The sequence below is a fragment of the Sphaerodactylus townsendi genome, linkage group LG12 (genome assembly GCF_021028975.2).
Source record: "Sphaerodactylus townsendi isolate TG3544 linkage group LG12, MPM_Stown_v2.3, whole genome shotgun sequence".
Lineage (NCBI taxonomy): Eukaryota > Metazoa > Chordata > Lepidosauria > Squamata > Sphaerodactylidae > Sphaerodactylus > Sphaerodactylus townsendi.
The window spans coordinates 49,927,856-49,946,481 of record NC_059436.1 but is presented as its reverse complement, the minus strand read 5'-3'; the positions used below and the strand labels follow the sequence as shown (position 1 = coordinate 49,946,481).

At 49.3% G+C, this 18,626-nt stretch overlaps 1 protein-coding gene across 1 annotated transcript in view; it reads left to right on the top strand.

Annotated features, from left to right (window-relative positions):
• Window positions 1-18,321, top strand: part of CERCAM (cerebral endothelial cell adhesion molecule) — a 41,909-nt gene extending 23,588 nt beyond the window's left edge. Inside the window, 4 exon segments of the mRNA XM_048513420.1 lie at window positions 379-496; window positions 498-595; window positions 10,806-11,062; window positions 17,602-18,321. Of these exon segments, the coding sequence (XP_048369377.1) occupies window positions 379-496; window positions 498-595; window positions 10,806-11,052 (463 nt within the window). The 3' untranslated portion in view covers window positions 11,053-11,062; window positions 17,602-18,321.
• Window positions 18,322-18,626: the final 305 nt, after the last annotated feature.

Here is an 18,626-nt window from a genome sequence, read left to right as displayed (position 1 = left end):
AGCCTGACAGGGGCGTGACCCGGGCATTCAAAGAGCGGGGCATTCGAGGGGGCCGATGGGAGCTGTGGCAAGGCAGCAGCTGCTGCATGCGGAAGTCGCTTAGGTGGGAGGCAGAATGCCTTGCTGGCGCAGGCTGCCGCATACGCTGGTTGCACCCTCCCCTGCTAGACTGCTTCAAGTTCTGCGCTCTACTGCTGAGAGGAGGGGCGTAACTAAGGCAAAAATCATGAGGCAAAATCACCAATTAGTAACCCCCTCTCAGCACACACAAATAATTAGTAACCGACTCTCGGGAACCTGTGAGAACCTGCTGGATCCCACCTCTGATGTTATCCCTTGAGTGGGCTTCGATTGGACTCAACCAGACTGTCTTTTCAGCTACCTGGGCCGGAAACAGGTGAACTCGGAGGATGAGACGCCGGTGGAGGACGTGCGGAATCTTGTAGTGGCGGAGTATTCCTACTGGACTTTGGCAGCTCAAATCATCTCAATGAGGAGGCTCAAGAAACCTTGGTGGCATGGCATGGCCAGCACCGCTTTCCAAAATCCTACCAGTGGATGAATTTCTGCCCATCATGTATGACAAGCATCCCAAGTAAGGAAATGCTCTGGGGCAGGGGCGGCGTGAGGGGGATCTGCGTACGGGTCATGCCTGCGTCCTCCACCCCTGCCATGCCCCCGCCCACCCACCCCGGAATGCCCCTGCCAGACCCCCGCGTTGGCCATGCGCCCGGGGCATCACGCCCCACCTTATCCCCTTGGTGTTACGCCACTGCTCTGGGGGCCTTGGAAATGCAATTTGAAATGGGGATCGTGTGCAGAATTTTAAAATAATTTTCTTAGGGCAAAGGTTGGCCAACAGTGGGGGGTGGGGGGGTGGGAAAGAGAAGACCCATAATATTTTCAGTATAAAACTTGATTCTGCTCTGTTAACTCTTTTGGGCTCTGGGGTGACCTTTACTATCTCAACTTTTATGCCGTTCTGTTTCACATCAAAGCCCAAAAGAATTAACTAACTTAAGCTCATTCCGCACATGCAGAATAATGCACTTTCAAACTGCTTTCAGTGCTCTTTGAAGCTGTGCGGAATGGCAAAATCCACTTGCAAACAGTTGTGAAAGTGGTTTGAAAACGCATTATTTTGCGTGTGCGGAAGGGGCCTTACTGTGCAATTGAAAGGTGGGGGGAAGAGAGGGAGGCCGAAGCCGCAGTGGAGGTGGTAGAAGGGTTGCGCTGGCACATGTGCCACCAGTCCTGCGCATCGTGGCATGGACCCCGGCGCAGAGAGATTGCCTTTAGCGGTAGGGTGCTCCGGCACAGGAACCCGGAAGTGATCTTCTACGTCATTGTTCCTGTGCCACAGAAGGCTGCATCACCGTTCAGGGGCATTCCCTGGGTGTTGGGAGCTCAGTTTAGTTGACTTCCAAAGAACTTCCAGCCTGGGAATGGCCCCCTACGCTGGCAGCAGTGTGTCATGTTTAAAGTTTTGGTATTAACCTTCAAAGCCATTCACGGCCTTCGCCCTGCTTATCTGAGGGACCGTCTCTCCCTATATTGCCCTTCTAGGCCCCTCCGCTCATCGGAGGTGGACCTACTGGTGATCCCTGGCCCCAAGGCGATCCGGCTGGCCTCTACAAGGGCCAGGGCCTTTACAGCTCTGGCCCCTACCTGGTGGAATAGGCTTCCGGGTGAGATCAGGGCCCTGCGGAAACCTGGGAGTTTCATAGCAGGGCCTGTATAGCGGACCTATTCCGTAAGGCGTTAACAGCCGGGATGATATGCTCCGCCATATAGAACATCTACAGCCTCCATTATAGGTGGTATATAAAGGGGGGAGGGAGGGGTTGAAGCCATCTATAGTCTTGGTTTTATGTATTATTTTATGTAATCTATATATTATGATGTTTTAAATTGTTTTATTATTGATGGACACCGCCCTGAGCCTTTGGGGAGGGCGGTATATAAATAAGTAGATGGATGGATGGATGGATGGATGGATGGATGGATGGATGGATGGATGGATGGATGGATGGATGGATGGATGGATGGATGGATGGATGGATGGATGGATGGATGGATGGATGGATGGATGGATGGATGGATGGATGGATGGATGGATGGATGGATGGATGGATGGATGGATAAAAACAGACTTCTCTCTGTGATACACCTCTGAAGATGCCAGCCACAGATGCAGGCGAAACGTTAGGAACAAGATCCACCAGATCACGGCCACACAGCCTGGAAAACCCACAACCACCAGTGGAAAGAAGGATCATCTCCTGCGATCAGGGCTGACTCAAAAATCTACAAGGGGCTTTTGACGTTTTTCCAGTGTAATTCCCTGCTGTTTTGAGTTGTGCTGTTTTTTCTAGCCTCGTGATTCTACAAACCCCATAAAACGCTGTTTGTCTTTCACCTCAAAACAAGATCTCCCTCTCTGATTTAGAGAGCAAAGCGCCGTGGCGTCGTGTTGGAAGAGTGCCATTTTGTTCCCTGCCTTCCCAGCCCTGCAAATCTATAAAATTAATTCAGGGCTGGCTTGCAAAGGAGGTCTGCAGAATCGGTTTCTAGAAGTTTTGCCCTATAAGTGTGTCCGCCCCCCCCCCGCCCCCCCATTGCTGCAGGGAACCTCTAAAGGGGAAACAGCTGTAAGAATGAGCTCATTCTCTCCGTAATCTCCAGTTTGTAGACTGTGGAAAAGAACCATCAGCCAGACCCCCAGGAGGTATGGCAGGATATTAGGGGCTGAGAGCGGGAGGGAGGGGGGCAGGGAGACCGGAGAGGCTGATCGTCAGGGCCAAAGAATGATTACAGGGCGGCTTGGTTAGTTACTTGCTGGAAACACGGCAAGAGCCAGAGAGCTGCAGCCAAGCTCGAACAATTTCAGCACAGCATGATTTGCATTAATCAGTACTGCCGAGTCAAATCGGAGTCTGTCTGGCTCAGTGTCTTGTTTCCAATAGTAGCTAGCCCAGGGTTCTGCAACCTGCGGCTCCGGAGCCGCATGCGGCTCTTTCGTCCTTGCACTGCGGCTCCGCCTGGCTTGGGTCCTCTCAGCCTCCTTCAGAGAGTCGCCCTAAGGCAGGGTGGCGAACCTATGGCATGGGTGCCAGAGGTGGCACTCAGAGCCCTCTGTTCCTAGGGAGCATGCGCCGAGACAGTCAAAAAATTTAGACTGGCAAGTGTTGCTGGGCTCGATTGTTAGCATTGAAGCGGGTCAGGAGCTAGTATTGGGGAAGTAGAAGGGTTACCCTGTTAAGAGCTTCGTGTATCTAATCTGGAGGAACCAGGTTTGATTCCCAGCTCTAAAGCGCGATCCCTGGGCTGTGGAGGCTTATCTGGGTTGCTGGGAATTCACCCGTTGGAAGATTAGCACTGTTGCTTCAAAGCAAAGCCTCCCACTACAACCAAGCTGGTGACCTTGGGCTGATCACAGCTTCTCAGAGGCAACCGTTCTCTCAGCCCACCTAAAACCTCAATATTCAGGTTAAATTGCCGTGTTGGCACTTTGCGATAAATAAGTGGGTTTTGGGTTGCAACTTGGGCACTCGGTCTTGAAAAGGTTCGCCATCACTGCCCTAAGGGTTAATGGGAAAGAGCCGCTGTTCCTGCAGAAGGAGAGAAGGGGACAGTCAAAAAGTATTTGCGGCTCCAAGTGTTTTCTTTTCCGTGGAAAACGGGTCCCAATGGGTCTTTGGGTGTTCAAGGTTGCCGACCCCTGAGCTAGCCAGATGCTTCTGGCAGCCTCGCGAACAAGACCTGAAGGCGTTCCTGTGCTGTTTGCTGCTGGTATTGAAAGGTACCCTGCCTCTGTACGTGGAGGCTCGGGCCATTTCTGCACATGTTGTTTCCTTCTTGTTCAATACTGTTGTGAGGTGGAGTTTTGTCCTGTTTCATGCCTCTCCCAAGGCTTCCTCAGCTTTTCGTGGATCTTTCGCCACCCTGCTTTGCTCCCAAAGTTTTGAGGAAGATCAGGGCAAATGCCTGGATGGCTGCCATGTGGGAGGGGAAGTTCATATTTTCAGGAGCAGCAGTGGCGTAGGAGGTTAAGAGCTCGTGTATCTAATCTGGAGGAACCGGGTTTGATTCCCAGCTCTGCCGCCTGAGCTGTGGAGGCTTATCTGGGGAATTCAGATCAGCCTGTACACTCCCACACACGCCAGCTGGGTGACCTTGGGCTAGTCACAGCTTCAATGATTCTGCCATTGTCCATAATATTGCATGACCTGGGGTGGGGGTGTACCTGAGATTTCTAATTGTCTTTAGGATTCAGCTAGCAACATCCCCCCCTCAAGTTACAAAATGCCAGATTTCTAACTAAAAAAAATACAGTTTGCTGTTTGGCTGGGAGGGAGAAGGGAGTTAAACTGGATATAATCCTGGCTGCGTCATGAGTTTTGAAAATGTTTGCTGAGGGCAGACGTAGCATTCATTGACAATTTGTCAAGATACTTGACAGATCTGCCCTCGTAAGAAAGTCATGTTATCTCGCTAAGATCAGCCTAGAAGAAGAAGAGTTTGGATTTATATCCCCCCTTTCTCTCCTGCAGGAGACTCAAAGGGGCTGACAATCTCCTAAACCCTCCCTCGTCACAACAAACTTTTCTAATGAAAATAGATAAAAGAGCTGAGAGGAAACTCCAAGAAGCTGTATGACAATAGATCACCCAGCTAACGTCTTGAGGAGTGTACAGACTAATCTGAATTCACTGAATCAGCCTCCACAGCTCAAGCGACAGAAACAGGGGAGGAATCAATCCCATTCCTCCAGATTAGATACACGAGCTCTTAACCTCCTACGCCACTGCTGCTCCTATAAGAAGCTCCTCAGGCAGAAAATAGTCTGACCACGCTAAACTACAGTGGAAGGAACTATGCCCTTTCCCACAAAAAGACCTCAGGAGATTTGTGAATTAATCCACCACTGCTTCCTGGATCTTTTTCTATAGTGGAATGCTCTGCGCTCTGCTGTGGTTGTAGTGTCTGCCTAGTTCTGTCCCACCCTCCTTCCAATTCTCTAGAAGCATTTTTTTCCTCTGGAAAGTGTTAGGCCTCTTCCACACAGCCGATGCATAATGGGTTAAGAACATAAGAACAAGCCAGCTGGATCAGACCAGAGTCCATCTAGTCCAGCTCTCTGCTACTCGCAGTGGCCCACCAGGTGCCTTTGGGAACTCACGTGCAGGATGTGAAAGCAATGGCCTTCTGCGGCTGTTGCTCCCGAGCACCTGGACTGTTAAGGCATTTGCAGTCTCAGATCAAAGAGGATCAAGATTGGTAGCCATGGATCGACTTCTCCTCCATAAATCTGTCCAAGCCCCTTTTAAAGCTATCCAGGTTAGTGGCCATCACCACCTCCTGTGGCAGCATATTCCGAACACCAATCACACGTTGCGTGAAGAAGTGTTTCCTTTTATTAGTCCTAATTCTTCCCCCCAGCATTTTCAGTGTATGCCCCCTGGTTCTAGTATTGTGAGAAAGAGAGAAAAATTTATCTCTGTCAACATTTTCTACCCCATGCATAATTTTATAGACTTCAATCATATCCCCCCTCAGACGTCTCCTCTCCAAACTAAAGAGTCCCAAACGCTGCAGCCTCTCCTCATAAGGAAGGTGCTCCAGTCTCTCAATCATCCTCGTTGCCCTTCTCTGCACTTTTTCTATCTCTTCAACTTACTTTTTGAGATGTGGCGAGCAGAACTGAACACAGTACTCCAAGTGCGGTCGCACCACGGCTTTATATAAGGGCATGACAATCCTTGCAGTTTTATTCTCAATTCCTTTCCGAATGATCCCCAGCATAGAGTTTGCCTTTGCAGTTGGGATAAAGTAACCTGTTTTACTGTTTTTGCATTCAGATGCATCTTCTTCTTCTTCTTCTTCTTCTTCTTCTTCTTCTTTTTCTTCTTCTTCTTCTTCTTCGTAAGGAGATGCATCTTTTTTCTCTCTGCAAAAATTAGGGTGGATCCCTCAAGTTCTTTAATGGAAGAAATCCTGATTACCAGAGGAGCAAAGCATGGGTATGTTTTGGCTCCCATTCTGTTTGATTTATATCCAAATGACATCATCCCAAAGTTATCTGGCTCTGAGTTTGTTTCTCCTTCTCCAGGCTCAGAAAATATCACTCCTTTTATATACTGATGATAAGGTTTTGGTCACCCTTACATGCCAAGGTCTTGGGAGGCTGTAGCACAAAGTGTGTGATTATTGTAAAGAAGAGGCCTTAAATCTCAACTATGCCAAGTGCAAAAAGATGACCTTTAGGCAGAGGTGGGATCCAGCAGGTTCTGACCAGTTCCCGAGAGTGGGTTACTAATTATTTGTGTGTGCCGAGAGGGTGTTACTAACTGGGTCTGCTTTTCCGCTAGAAATTCCATTAGGTCCAAAAATCATAAAGTCCTGTTGTTTCCTATGTGGCTGGTTAGCGAAGGTAGAAAACAGGATAATTCTCCCCTGTTGGGCTGTTTTAAAAACATGTTTTAGAAATATGGTCAAGTTCCTGGTTTAAGGAAAGTCTCCTTCTTTTGATTTCTAGAAACAAAATCAAGTATTTGAAAGTATGAAGTATTTGACAGGCAGTCAATTAGAGGAGAAGTAGTCGTTTCTGTTGGCAGCAGATGATAGGACTTGCTAGAATGAGTTTAAATTATGGACAGAAAGATACTAGCTGGAAATTAGGAACTTTTTTTTTACAGTAAGAGTTTTTTACAGTCACAGAGAAATTATTAATGCCCCGCCCCCAGAATGCCTGGCCACGCCCCCTTGTGCCTCGCCCAGCCCCGTTGGCGCTACGCCACAGTTTGAATCCCACCACCATGGGAACCTGTTAGTAAAATTTTTGGATCCCACCACTGCCTTTAGGGAAAGGTCTTGCAAGTTTAAGTGGACTAGAGATAGAATCCCGTAGGTCATTACAGGAGCTTCAGGTAGGGGAAATCAGAAGGTGACTGAGGCTAGGAACGGCAGCCATGACAGAGATAGAAAAGGTTCTTATGTGTAAGGACGTGTCACTGGCAACCAAGATCAGGCTCGCTCATGCCGTAGCATGTCACTGTACCGGTGTGCAAGCTGGGCAGTGAAGAAAGCTGACAGGAAGAAAATAGCTTCTTTTGAAATGTGTTGGAAGAGAATGTCACGGATACTGTGGACTACCAAAAAACCCCCAAATAAATGGGCTCTAGATTAAATCAATCCTGAACTTTCCCTAGAAGCTAAAGCTTGGGGAACAAAATAGTATGGCATTCTAATTCAGCACTTTTGCACAGGAAATATTTTGAAGCCTTCCCTTGAAACAGAAGTGTGAAGATCAGTACCGATATGTCCTGGAACATTCTGACCGTCTCTCTGCTGTTTTCTGAGTCTTGCTAGCTTAAATGCCAGATTTTGGGCCCATTCATTTTTTTCTGTTGGAATTGGCTTGTTCATCCCATGTAGAGGGCAGGAATGCATTTGTGATTACTGCAAGACTTCTGTGCCCCCGGGGCCAGCTTTGTGTCTCTCCCATTCTGCTGCTCCTCTCTGCCCCCGCCCCCCCTCCTCAATCTGCTGTCTCAAGTAGTCACTTTATTGTGCTGCATGAAAGGACTCCCTCTTCCTAGAACAGTGATGGCGAACCTTTTCAAGACCGAGTGCCCAAATTGCAACCCAAAACCCACTTATTTATCTCAAAGTGCCAACACGGCAATTTAACCTGAATACTGAGGTTTCAGTTTAGAAAAACCGGTTGGCTCCAAGACATGCGTTACTCGGGAGTAAGCTTGGTGGTAGTCGGTGGCTTTGCTTTGAAGCGACCGTGCAACTCTTCCAACGGGTGAATCACGATCCTAGGAGGGTTTACTCAGGAGCAAGCCCCATTGCCAGCAATCAAGCTTACTCCCAAGTAGAGGATCGTGCTTTAGTTCTTCACATGAAAATCAGTGGGGCTTCACAGCACTTAACAGGGTCACCTACACTGCTACCCCAAAACTAGGTCTTAGGTTTAATGCTAATAATCGAGCCCAGCGGCCCAGGCCAGCCTAGATGTGGGGGGGGGGGGGGCCGGGCCTTGGGAATATGGACAACCTGTGTTGGCAGTCCCCCTGGTGTGGATGCAGGGTACAGTGCTCAGTGTGGATCAGGATCATTTGCGCATGCCCACAGGGAGGGCTCTGAGTGCCACCTCTGGCAGCCGTGCCATAGGTTCGCCACCACTGTCGTAGAAGGTGGTGAGAGTTAAAGGAAGGTTTCCCCAAGTCTAGGGAATACCTTTGCCGGATTTCTTGACTTTGGCTGAACTGTTGACACAGGAGAGTGAGATGAAGTCACCAGCTTCTGCCCTGTCACATTTTTGACTCGCGTAAGGCAGAAGTAGCCAGAGACTCGGCAGGGCTGTGTTTTGCTGTTTCCTGTGAATCCCCTGGCTTTTGCCCAAGACTGCTTGGAAATGCGATTTGCAGGCCTCCCGCCCTCCGCTGAGCCAAACGCTCAGTTGGCTGCTCTTGGAGACTTTCTCCATCTGAGCCAGACTCTTGCTCTAAACCAGAACTTCACCTGGCCTTTTTTGGCTCTAGACTGACTGCTTGCAAGCTCATTAAAATGCTGGACTTCTGACAGGGCTCGGATGCTTGCGCTGGTGGCAAAGAGCGGACTCTTTTGTCTGTCACTCCACTACATTTATCGCCTCATAATCACAAGTTGAATGGCTATCAAAAAAATTAGGACAAAAACCCATTAAAATGCCAGCTGACCACCTATGCCTTTATCGAATTTTATCCCATTCATCATCCAAGGAACAGTATATGTGGTTTAATGTATTGTCGAAGGCTTTCACGGCCGGAATCACTGGAGTGCTGTGTAGTTTCCGGGCTGTATGGCCGTGTTCTAGCAGCATTCTCTCCTGAGGGATTGGGGTGACCTCACAGTATATATACTCCTCTTGCTTTCCATTCCTACTATCAGATCCTCTGAAGATGCCAGCCACAGATGCAGGCGAAAAGTCAGGAGAGAATGCTGCTAGAACACGGCCATACAGCCCGGAAACTACACAGCACCCCAGTATATGTGGTTCTCTCCATCTCTGTTTTATCATCAGTGATAACCCAGCTGGGTACTTCAGACTAGAATACAACTGGGACTTGCAATAAGTCATTCTCTTGTTAATACAATACTTGATTTTGAATTAGGTCACCCAGTGGGGTTTTGTCACAGGATTTGAACTTGGGTCACCTAAGTTTGGCCCCTTCCACACCTGCAGAATAATGCACTTTCAGTCCACTTTCACGGTTGTTTAAAAGTGGATTCTGCTATTCTGCATTGGAAGTGGATTGAAAGTGCATTATTCTGCAGGTGATGAAGGGGCCTATGACATGCTAACCATTACCACACACTGGCACACGCGCTCTCTCCCACTCCCTCCCTCTCCCCCTCTATCCCTCCCTCCCTCTCTCCCCCACTCCCACTCCCTCCCTCTCCCCCTCCCTCCCTCCCTCCCTCTCCCCCTCTCCCCCTCTCTCCCCCTCCCTCTCCCTCTCTCTCCCCCTCCCTCCCTCCCTCTCTCCCCTCTCCCTCCCCCTCTCTCCCTCTTCCCCTCCCTCTCCCCCTCTCTCCCTCTCTCCTTCCCTCCCTCTCTCCCTCTCTCCCTCCCTCTCTCTCTCCCTCCCTCCCTCTCTCTCCCTCTCTCTCTCCCTCCCTCCCTCCCTCCCTCTCTCTCTCTCTCTCTCTCTCTCTGGCTCACTAACCTACCTCTAAGAGTTGTTGTGGGGATAAAATGAGAAAGGGAAAACTGTGTACATCACTCTGAGAATGGTATGAAAAGGTACTAGAAAGATAGATACTGTCATGGCCCTGGATTGTCCAATAATCAGACTTAGTTGATAATGAAATTATTTATTGAAAGACCGCTCCCAGGAATGCTCTATGGTAATAATTTTTGACAAGACTGCTTTTGGGTGCCCAAATCTCCAATATATACAGCTCTATACCCCCCTCCTGTTGCTATGCCCCCCTCCTGTTGCTAATTCAGCCCCCTTAGCCATCACTTAAGCCAGTGGTGGAGAACCTTTGGCACTCCAGATGTTATGGACTACAATTCCCATCAGCCAATTGGCCATGCTGGCAGGGGCTGATGGGAATTGTAGTCCATAACATCTGGAGCGCCAAAGGTTCACCACCACGGACTTAAGCCATGCCAGGTTCCCACACATAGAACAGTTGTGTTATCTCCTTGCCTGAGAATCTGCATCCTTTGAAGCCTACATACTAGCAAAATCGCAAAGCAGTGAAAAACGAAGCAAGGAACGGTTAACAATCCCGAAACACAGACGCCACATCCCATCTGGGAGGTATGGCAAGAACTAAACAACAACCAGCTATTATTGTCAACGCAACAAAATTTAACATGAAAAAAGTAATGAATTATAATATAAAACAATATAATGGATTATTGTAAGTTCCATTGGGTTAGTAAAAGCTCTCTACGTGAAAACAATTTGCTCGAGGTTCATTTTTGTTTCCTAGGCTGGGAATTTGAGACCTAAACCAGGGACGCCCTCAGCTGTGAATCCAAATGACGACGCAGTCTGTATGCAGTGTGTGATTCTTATTGCACAAGTTGATTTCTAAAGAGACTAGCGATTGGATCAGAAGTCAAACCTTTGGCTCTTGTTCAATCTGTGATGAGAGCCATACATTCTGTGCATGCTCAGAGGCATTGTCGTTTCTACCGCTGCTTCGTGTGAACGAGCTTTTGTGTTCAAAGTAACTCGGAGTCAAGGTTTATTTATTTGTGGTAACCTTCTCCCCCAACCCTGTCCTCTTCTTTCCAGTGAGGATTACAAAAAGTACTTCCCCACCAGGGACTTGAAGGCTTATTCTGTGCGCCCCCTGGTGGCTTACCCCACTCACTACACCGGAGAAGCCAATTGGATGAGTGACACAGAGACGTCCACCATCTGGGACGATGACTCCCATAAAACTGAATGGAGCGGCTCGCAGAAGACGCTGAAAGACGAGCGTGCTGTGGGCGGCACCACTGGCCATGCTTTCCGCGCTGCCTCCAGAGATGAGCTATAACATCTGGCTGGTAAGTGAGCCCCACCAAACATCTGTGTGGCAGATGTGGATCCCCTTTGGTGCTGGAAGCGTGGGCCGTCGCTAGAGGAAAACTATCTATCCTTGTCTATCCTCCTTTTTCAACACTGCTTTATATATGTGTACATGAGGAGCATGAGTATAGCCAGGGGGTAGTGCGGGTGGTGGGTTGCTTTGCACACAGTGGGGAATTTGGGTCGAATTCCCACTGAAAATTAAATGGAGATAGAACCAAGTTTAAAAATAAGCCGCACCTTTTCAACCAGGTTCCAACCTCCTCATTGTAGCATGTTTCTAGTGCAGACATCTAGGCCTGCGTCAGATTCCAGAAATGTCACAACCCCCATTACCATGCGATCCACTTGGTGGGCCTATTCTGATTGGACGTCATGCCATGGTGGGGCGGGAACTTTTTTTTACCATGAAAAACATGCCGACACAGCCCGTTATCCCCACCCAAGCATCTCTCTTCCCATTGGTTATCACGCTGTCGCGAGAACTGTAATGCGCGTTGTTTCTTGAATTTGCCAAAGAACCACATATTTGCCTGTGGCTAGCAAACTTGGGGAACGCTCGTTTGAGCATTTCCCGTTCTCCCGTGCGTTCATTCTCTTGTTCTCTCGTTCCGTCGGGTGCACGTCCAAAACAAAACGAAAACTAAAATAAAGAGTATTGTCGAAGGCTTTCACAGCCGGAATCACTGGGGTGCTGTGTGGTTTCCGGGCTGTATGGCCGTGTTCTAGCAGCATTCTCTCCTGATGTTTCGCCTGCATCTGTGGCTGGCATCAGATCCTCTGAAGATGCCAGCCACAGATGCAGGCGAAACGTCAGGAGAGAATGCTGCTAGAACACAGCCATACAGCCCGGAAACCACACAGCACCCCAGTAAAATAAAGAGGCTGCACGCACAGCTTGCCCGCGCCCCTATTGGATGGAAGGCATCTGCATCACTCTCCACAGCAGCAAATTAGAAACTAAAGCAGATCCCCGAACCTGCCCACTGATCTGGATCGGAGACGTGTTTCTAAAAAAGGTGCACTGACAAGCTGGTTCAGGAGAAACACGGGATAAGGGGTGGGGGAGCGACAGAACTGGGAAGAATCTGCGTTTGGCGGTTCGGCTGTGGGGAAACGTGGATAATTCGGGAGACTGTCCCAGGATTAATCACCAGTGGGGAATCGGCCTTGGACTCAGTGGTGGGATCCAAAAATTTTAGTAACAGGTTCCCATGGTGGTGGGATTCAAACAGTGGCGTAGTTCCAATGGGGCTGGGCGGGGCACGAAGGGGGCGTGGCCCGGGCATTCCTGGGCGGGGCATTCCTGGGCAGGGCTATGGCAAGGATGCAGCCACTGCGCCGGTCCTTGGGCGGGAAACGAATGCACGCAGGCGCAGGCTGCCACGCACGCCTGTGCACCTCCTGCTAGACTGCTTCAAGTTCTGCGCGCTACTGCTGAGAGGAGGGGCGTAACTAAGGCAAAAATCACGTGGCAAAATCACCAATTAGTAACCCCCTCTCGGCACACGCAAATAATGAGTAACCTACTCTCGAGAACCTGTGAGAACCTGCTGGATCCCACCTCTGCTTGGACTCAAAGATTTGATATCTAAGGCTCTGTGCAAATGTACCGTATAACAGCAGTAGCCAAATATAGACAAATGCATGCGATTAATTCAGAGTTCGGGCTTGCTCGGTGCAAAATTGTTAGCACAGGATGGCGCATTAAGAAGTGCATGGTACGTTTTGAATCCGAGAGATTCAAGTTCATTTTTCTATACGCTTGCACCACACGTGCATGGGATTTCTAACGTTCTGGCTTGATTTTATGCATACAAAATTAGCATCTTGAAGAGGCGAAATGGACTTTACCACTTCAGGTGGGGGATGCCGTTTTGGGATACTCGCCAAAGTCCCAAAATAAAACTGAAAAATCTCCCTGCCCATGAAAGTCTAGCTAATCAGGAAGAAAAATTCAAAACAAGTCCATTTCCTGCTGTTGTACTTCTTTGTTTATACAGAGGTCTTCAAACTATGGCCCTCCAGATGTTCGTGGACTACAATTCCCATCAGCCCTGCCACTTGGCCATGCTGGCAGGGGCTGATGGGAATTGTAGTCCATGAACATCTGGAGGGCCATAGTTTGAAGACCCCTGGTTTATGAGAAGCATGCTAAAGACAGGATCTAAAATATGTATTCTGCCGTGTGCATTTTACCCATCTTACGCTTTCTGCTAGTGTTCTGCCACTCAAAATTAGAATTTTGAGTATTTCTGACTCTCTGTACAGATGGAGATTAGTCCACAGTTATCTCCCTTAAAAGGAGGAGAACCTGCTATCATCTTCAAGCAGTTACTCTTAATAATTATATTTCCCACAGTAGGATCCCCAGGGGCTTAAGGATACAGAAAGCACCGACGTTATTTTTTGAAGGTGACAGATTTAAAAATTGCCAAGTAGCAGCACTTCACAGGCGCTCCTTCGATTTGATGCTGTTCATCACAGAAAGATCTATGAAGGAAGTAAACAGTTTAGAAAAAGAAGCAGAAACAGACCTGGAGACATTGGCCCTTTCCGCACGGGCCATATACGGCGCCCTGGGGACGGCAAAAACACCGTCCCCAGGGAGCCGTTTGCACAGGGGGTGCAGCTGCTTCGCAGCGCCGCCGTCCTCGCTTCGCCCGAGCGGCGCGAAGTCGCCATTTTCCTACCTCGCTCCCCAAGTGAGGTTTACGGAAAACAGTGGCTTCGAGCCACTGCCGTGCGAACGGCAGCGGCTCGAAGGCACCCTCCCCCCCTTTCGCCCTCCACCTACCGTGTCTGTGGCTGTCCAGCGCGTCGCCGAGGCCTGGGGACACGCCCCCTGCCCTGCAACGCCGGAGCACTCGCGCAGGGCAGGGGGGCGTGTCCCCAGGCCTCGGCGACGTGCCAGACGGCCACAGACACAGCAGGTCGGCCGGGCAACGGCGCTCCGCGGCGCCATCTTCCCGGCTGTTTCTGGGACCGTTCGTGCGAACGGTCCCAGGGGGGTTGGGTCGGCGTTGTATACGCCGACCCAACCCCAATCGTGGCCGTGCGGAAACGGCCATTGAAAAGCAATGTGTCTAAGGAGGATTTTGAGAAAAAGATGAGGAATTTGGGAGATTGGAATTGAGACTTTAGCAGATAAGATCAGGAAGGCAAAAAAGAGAAAGGAAGGCAAAAAAGAGAAACAGGGATAGCTAGGTGTCAAACTCGTGGCCCTCCAGATGTTATGGACTACAGTTCCCATGATGTAGTCCATAACATCTGGAGGGCTGCGAGTTTGACACCTAGACAAAAGTTCTGTTAATAATTTGAAAGTCAAAAGACCAATACAGGTTAGAAGAAGAAGAAGAGTTTGGATTTATATCCCCCCTTTCTCTCCTGCAGGAGACTCAAAGGGGCTTACAATCTCCTTGCCCTTCCCCCCTCACAACAACCCTGTGAGGTAGGTGGGGCTGAGAGAGCTCCAAGAAGCTGTGACTAGCCCAAGGTCACCCAGCTGGCGTGTGTGGGAGTGTACAGGCTAATCTGAATTCCCCAGATAAGCCTCCACAGCTCAGGCGGCAGAGCTGGGAATCAAACCCGGTTCCTCCAGATTAGATACACGAGCTCTTAACCTCCTACGCCACTGCTGTTAGAATCAAGAGAAGGGTGGAGGGAACCTTTAGAAAGTGAGTCCACTTGTCACAGAAGAATTTTGAGACGTATGCCTGACATGCTGTTCTCTGCCTCTCAGCTTGGCATTTCTGTTTAGCCATTATGGCAAAGTGGAACCTCCAGGTTCAGAAGCAGTGTACATCTGAATACAAGTTGTGGGCAGGGCAACAACAGGGGAGGGAGGCTCTGATTCATTAGGCTTTTCTAACATTTATACGCATCATGTGTAGATCAAACCATAGTCTTGTTGTCCGTTTTCCACTAATAGGAGCCCAGGCCCTGCTAGAACTTGACTTGGGAACAGGAAAAAGTGAAACTTAGATCACCTTGAACTTATGATCTGGCAGGAAGCACCCAGAGACTCAAACTTCCTTTCCAATCTCCCATTTCCCAGAAACCTCCTCCCTGGATTTGTTCTCATGTCTCCAAAGCTAAACAGTCGGTATTTAGCAGCATGGGAGACTCTCTAATGTGGAGGAACCGGGTTTGATTCCCCGCTCTGCCGCTTGAGCTGTGGAGGCTTATCTGGGGAATTCAGATTAGCCTGTGCACTCCCACACATGCCAGCTGGGTGACCTTGGGCTAGTCACAGCTTTGCAGAGCTCTCTCAGCCCCACCCACCTCACAGGGTGTTTGTTGTGAGGGGGGAAGGGCAAGGAGATTGTAAGCCCCTTTGAGTCTTCTTACAGGAGAGAAAGGGGGGATATAAATCCAAACTCCTCCTCCTCCTCCTCCTCCTCCTCCTCCTCCTCCTCTTCTTCTTCTTCTTCTTCTTCTTCTTCTTCTTCTTCTTCTTCTTCTTCTTCTTCTTCTTCTTCTGGATCAGGGCAGGATATTTTCTAGGACCCACTCAGATTCCAGCTGCCCCATATCTTTTGCAGCTGCAGAGCTGTGCCAGAAAGGCTTCCGTCGTCTTCTGTTCACCATCAAGCAAGTGCTTTTTGTTTTGGCATTGTTTTCTTTTTAAAAATCTTTTGTTGACGATGCAGGCTGGCTATCCAGCAGGAGGAGATGAAACAACAAATGCGGAGACCTGGCATCCCCTCGTGTTTCACTCAACATGCCAGTAGTGAAACAAGGGAGTAATAGGAACCATACGACCCGGCACAAAGCCACGTGGCGAGGAAAGGCTGCTGTAAATTTTACAGGCTTCCTGTTAAGGGAGTTTCTTCCATATAGGGTCATTCCGCACACGAGTAAAATAGGTTCGACCCAGTTCCCTGAGAAGGGCACTGACCTAGGTCGAAGCCATTGTTGTTCCCCACTGCAACCAGCTTAATCCCATCTCAGAGGGCGGGATCATCCCGTGCCTCTTCGCCGCTCCGTTCCGATTGGCTACTGTTCTGCAGCCATGTTCCGTCTATCCCCACACATATTATAAAAAAAACTGCCACAGGAATGGAGGGACGAAGGTGGCGTTTTTTGATTGGCCAGCTGTACGCATGCCCGAAACACTCAGCTGTGATTGACTGAATGGGGGACTCCTGGCACCAGAGATTCCGCACTTTACTGGAATCGAGCAGAGTTCGAGCGTGGTTCCCTGAAAAAGTAGTAGTTCCGAACTGGAGTCGGAAATTTGACCATCACACGGGGCGAAGCTGGTACAAAACCACGTCGATCCCAGTGGTTGTGCGGAGCACTTAGGTCAAACGCAGCTCGAACTTAGGTTGATAACCCAAATGCGGAATTGACCATAGAAAACTGCAGAAAACTCACTCCACTTTAACGAATATTGAAAAGTGGACTAAGAAAATTGATGTCCGGTGCCCATCACTGCCACGGTACCCGCCATCACTTTGCTTGGCACCCATCAAGTATGTTTAGAAAGTGGGTGAGGCCAGGTGGTCTGTGGCCCAGTAGGGGCTTTTTCTAAGGTCATCTCGGGAGCTTCATGGTGAGAGATTTGAACCCCCGGTCAACATGTTGAGCATTGCATCCCACTGGCTTCCTCAGGTGATGGTGGAAAGTACCGTCAAGCCACAACCAATTTATGATGAACCTGCGGGACATTCAAAGAAAGAGACTAACAGAGGTGGTTTTGTCACTGCCTTTCTCTGTGTTGCATCCCCGGAGGCCTCCCATCCAAATACTAACCAGGGTGGACTCTGCTTAGCTTCTAAGAGAGAGCCAGCGTGGTGTAGTGGTTATGAGCAGGTGTACTTTAACCTGGGGAACTGGGTTTGATTCCCCGCTCTGCCACTTGAGCTGTGGAGGTTTGTCTGAGGAACCAGAGTAGCTTGTGCACTCCAACACATGCCAGCTGGGTGACCTTGGGCTAGTCACAGTTCTTCGGAGGTCTCTCAGCCCCATCTACCTCATAGGGTGTTTGTTGTGAGGGGGGAAGGGCAAGGAGTTTGTAAGCCCCTTTGAGTCTCTTTACAGGAGAGAAAGGGGGGATATAAATCCAACTCTTCTTCCTCTTAAGATCCTAAGCAGTGGCGTAGGAAGTTAAGAGCTCGTGTATCTAATCTGGAGGAACCGGGTTTGATTCCCCACTCTGCCGCCTGACCTGTGGAGGCTTATCTGGGGAATTCAGATTAGCCTGTACACTCCCACACACGCCAGCTGGGTGCCCTTGGGCTAGTCACAGCTTCTCGGAGCTCTCTCAGCCCCACCTACCTCACAGGGTGTTTGTTGTGAGGGGGGAAGGGCAAGGAGATTGTAAGCCCCTTTGAGTCTCCTGCAGGAGAGAAAGGGGGGATATAAATCCAAACTCTTCTTCTTTTTCTTCTTAACAAGCTACCACATCTACAGAGCTTCATCTGCCAGTTGTCTGGGTTTCTATTTATTCATTCTTTCATTCATTCATTTATTTAGTCATACTAATGACATTCGTGCCTCTCTTCCTTTCCAGGATCACCCCTCTGGTCCACTGGATGTAAAGGAGACAAAAATTCCGGGTTTGATTTTTTCCCCACCCCTTGAGAAAAGCTGGGTTTGCTTGGTGTACCTGAACAAAAAGGGTATTGATTTGGTACTCTGCAACCAAGATCCATGTGTACATTTCCAGCAGCTCCGGAATCTTCCCCACTGGAATATTCGGCCCAGTAATGCCGAACATCTCCTTTAGCGTTGCAGCTTCTTTCACAGCCTGGCCGGATGGTTCTAACCGCTCTCGACCTTGGACCGCTTTGGGGGACGTTTTTCTAAAATGAGACCTGAGAATCCCGTTTCACTTCAGCCTGCCTGGATGTGGGCTGTACAAGTATTTTGTACAAGTATTTATTCTTAAAACAGTCCATTTGGATGTCCCTTAAACCCATGGCTTGGATGGATTGTTTGATAGTCTCTTTGCAACGGGAGCCTGTGTCTGTTCTGTGTACATTTCCTTGGACGCCGAGAAGAGACAAGTGCCTTTTTAACCAGACAGTTGGGAGTACTCGGAATCACCTCTGTGTCTCGTGAATTCTGGTTCCGGACCAGTTCCTGCAAGCAAATGGAGCAACAATAAGATTTCCCTGAACCAATTTCACCTCATGTTCTGTCTGGTCCAAGTCTGGTGTCGGCATGCTAGGCCTTGGTTCTGTGAACTGAGAAAACAAAATGGCAGATTAAAGTTGCAGATTTAAATTCGCGCAAGAATATGTTTATTGTAGTTGTCTTCTCTGCTCTAACGTTATGGTTGCTAGCTAGAGGAGCTTGTGGGCCTTCCGCTACTGCCACATGACGCTTCACTGCACTCTTCCTGTAAGAAAAAGCATTCAGAGCTGAGCTTCAGTGCTGAGCTTCAAGGAGCAGCAGTGGCGTAGCGGCTAAGAGCAGTGACTAACAGCAGGTGCACTCTGATCTGGAGGAACCGGGTTTGATTCTCAGCTCTGCCGCTTGAGTTGTGGAGGCTTATCTGGGGAATTCAGGTTAGCCTGTACACTCCCACACACG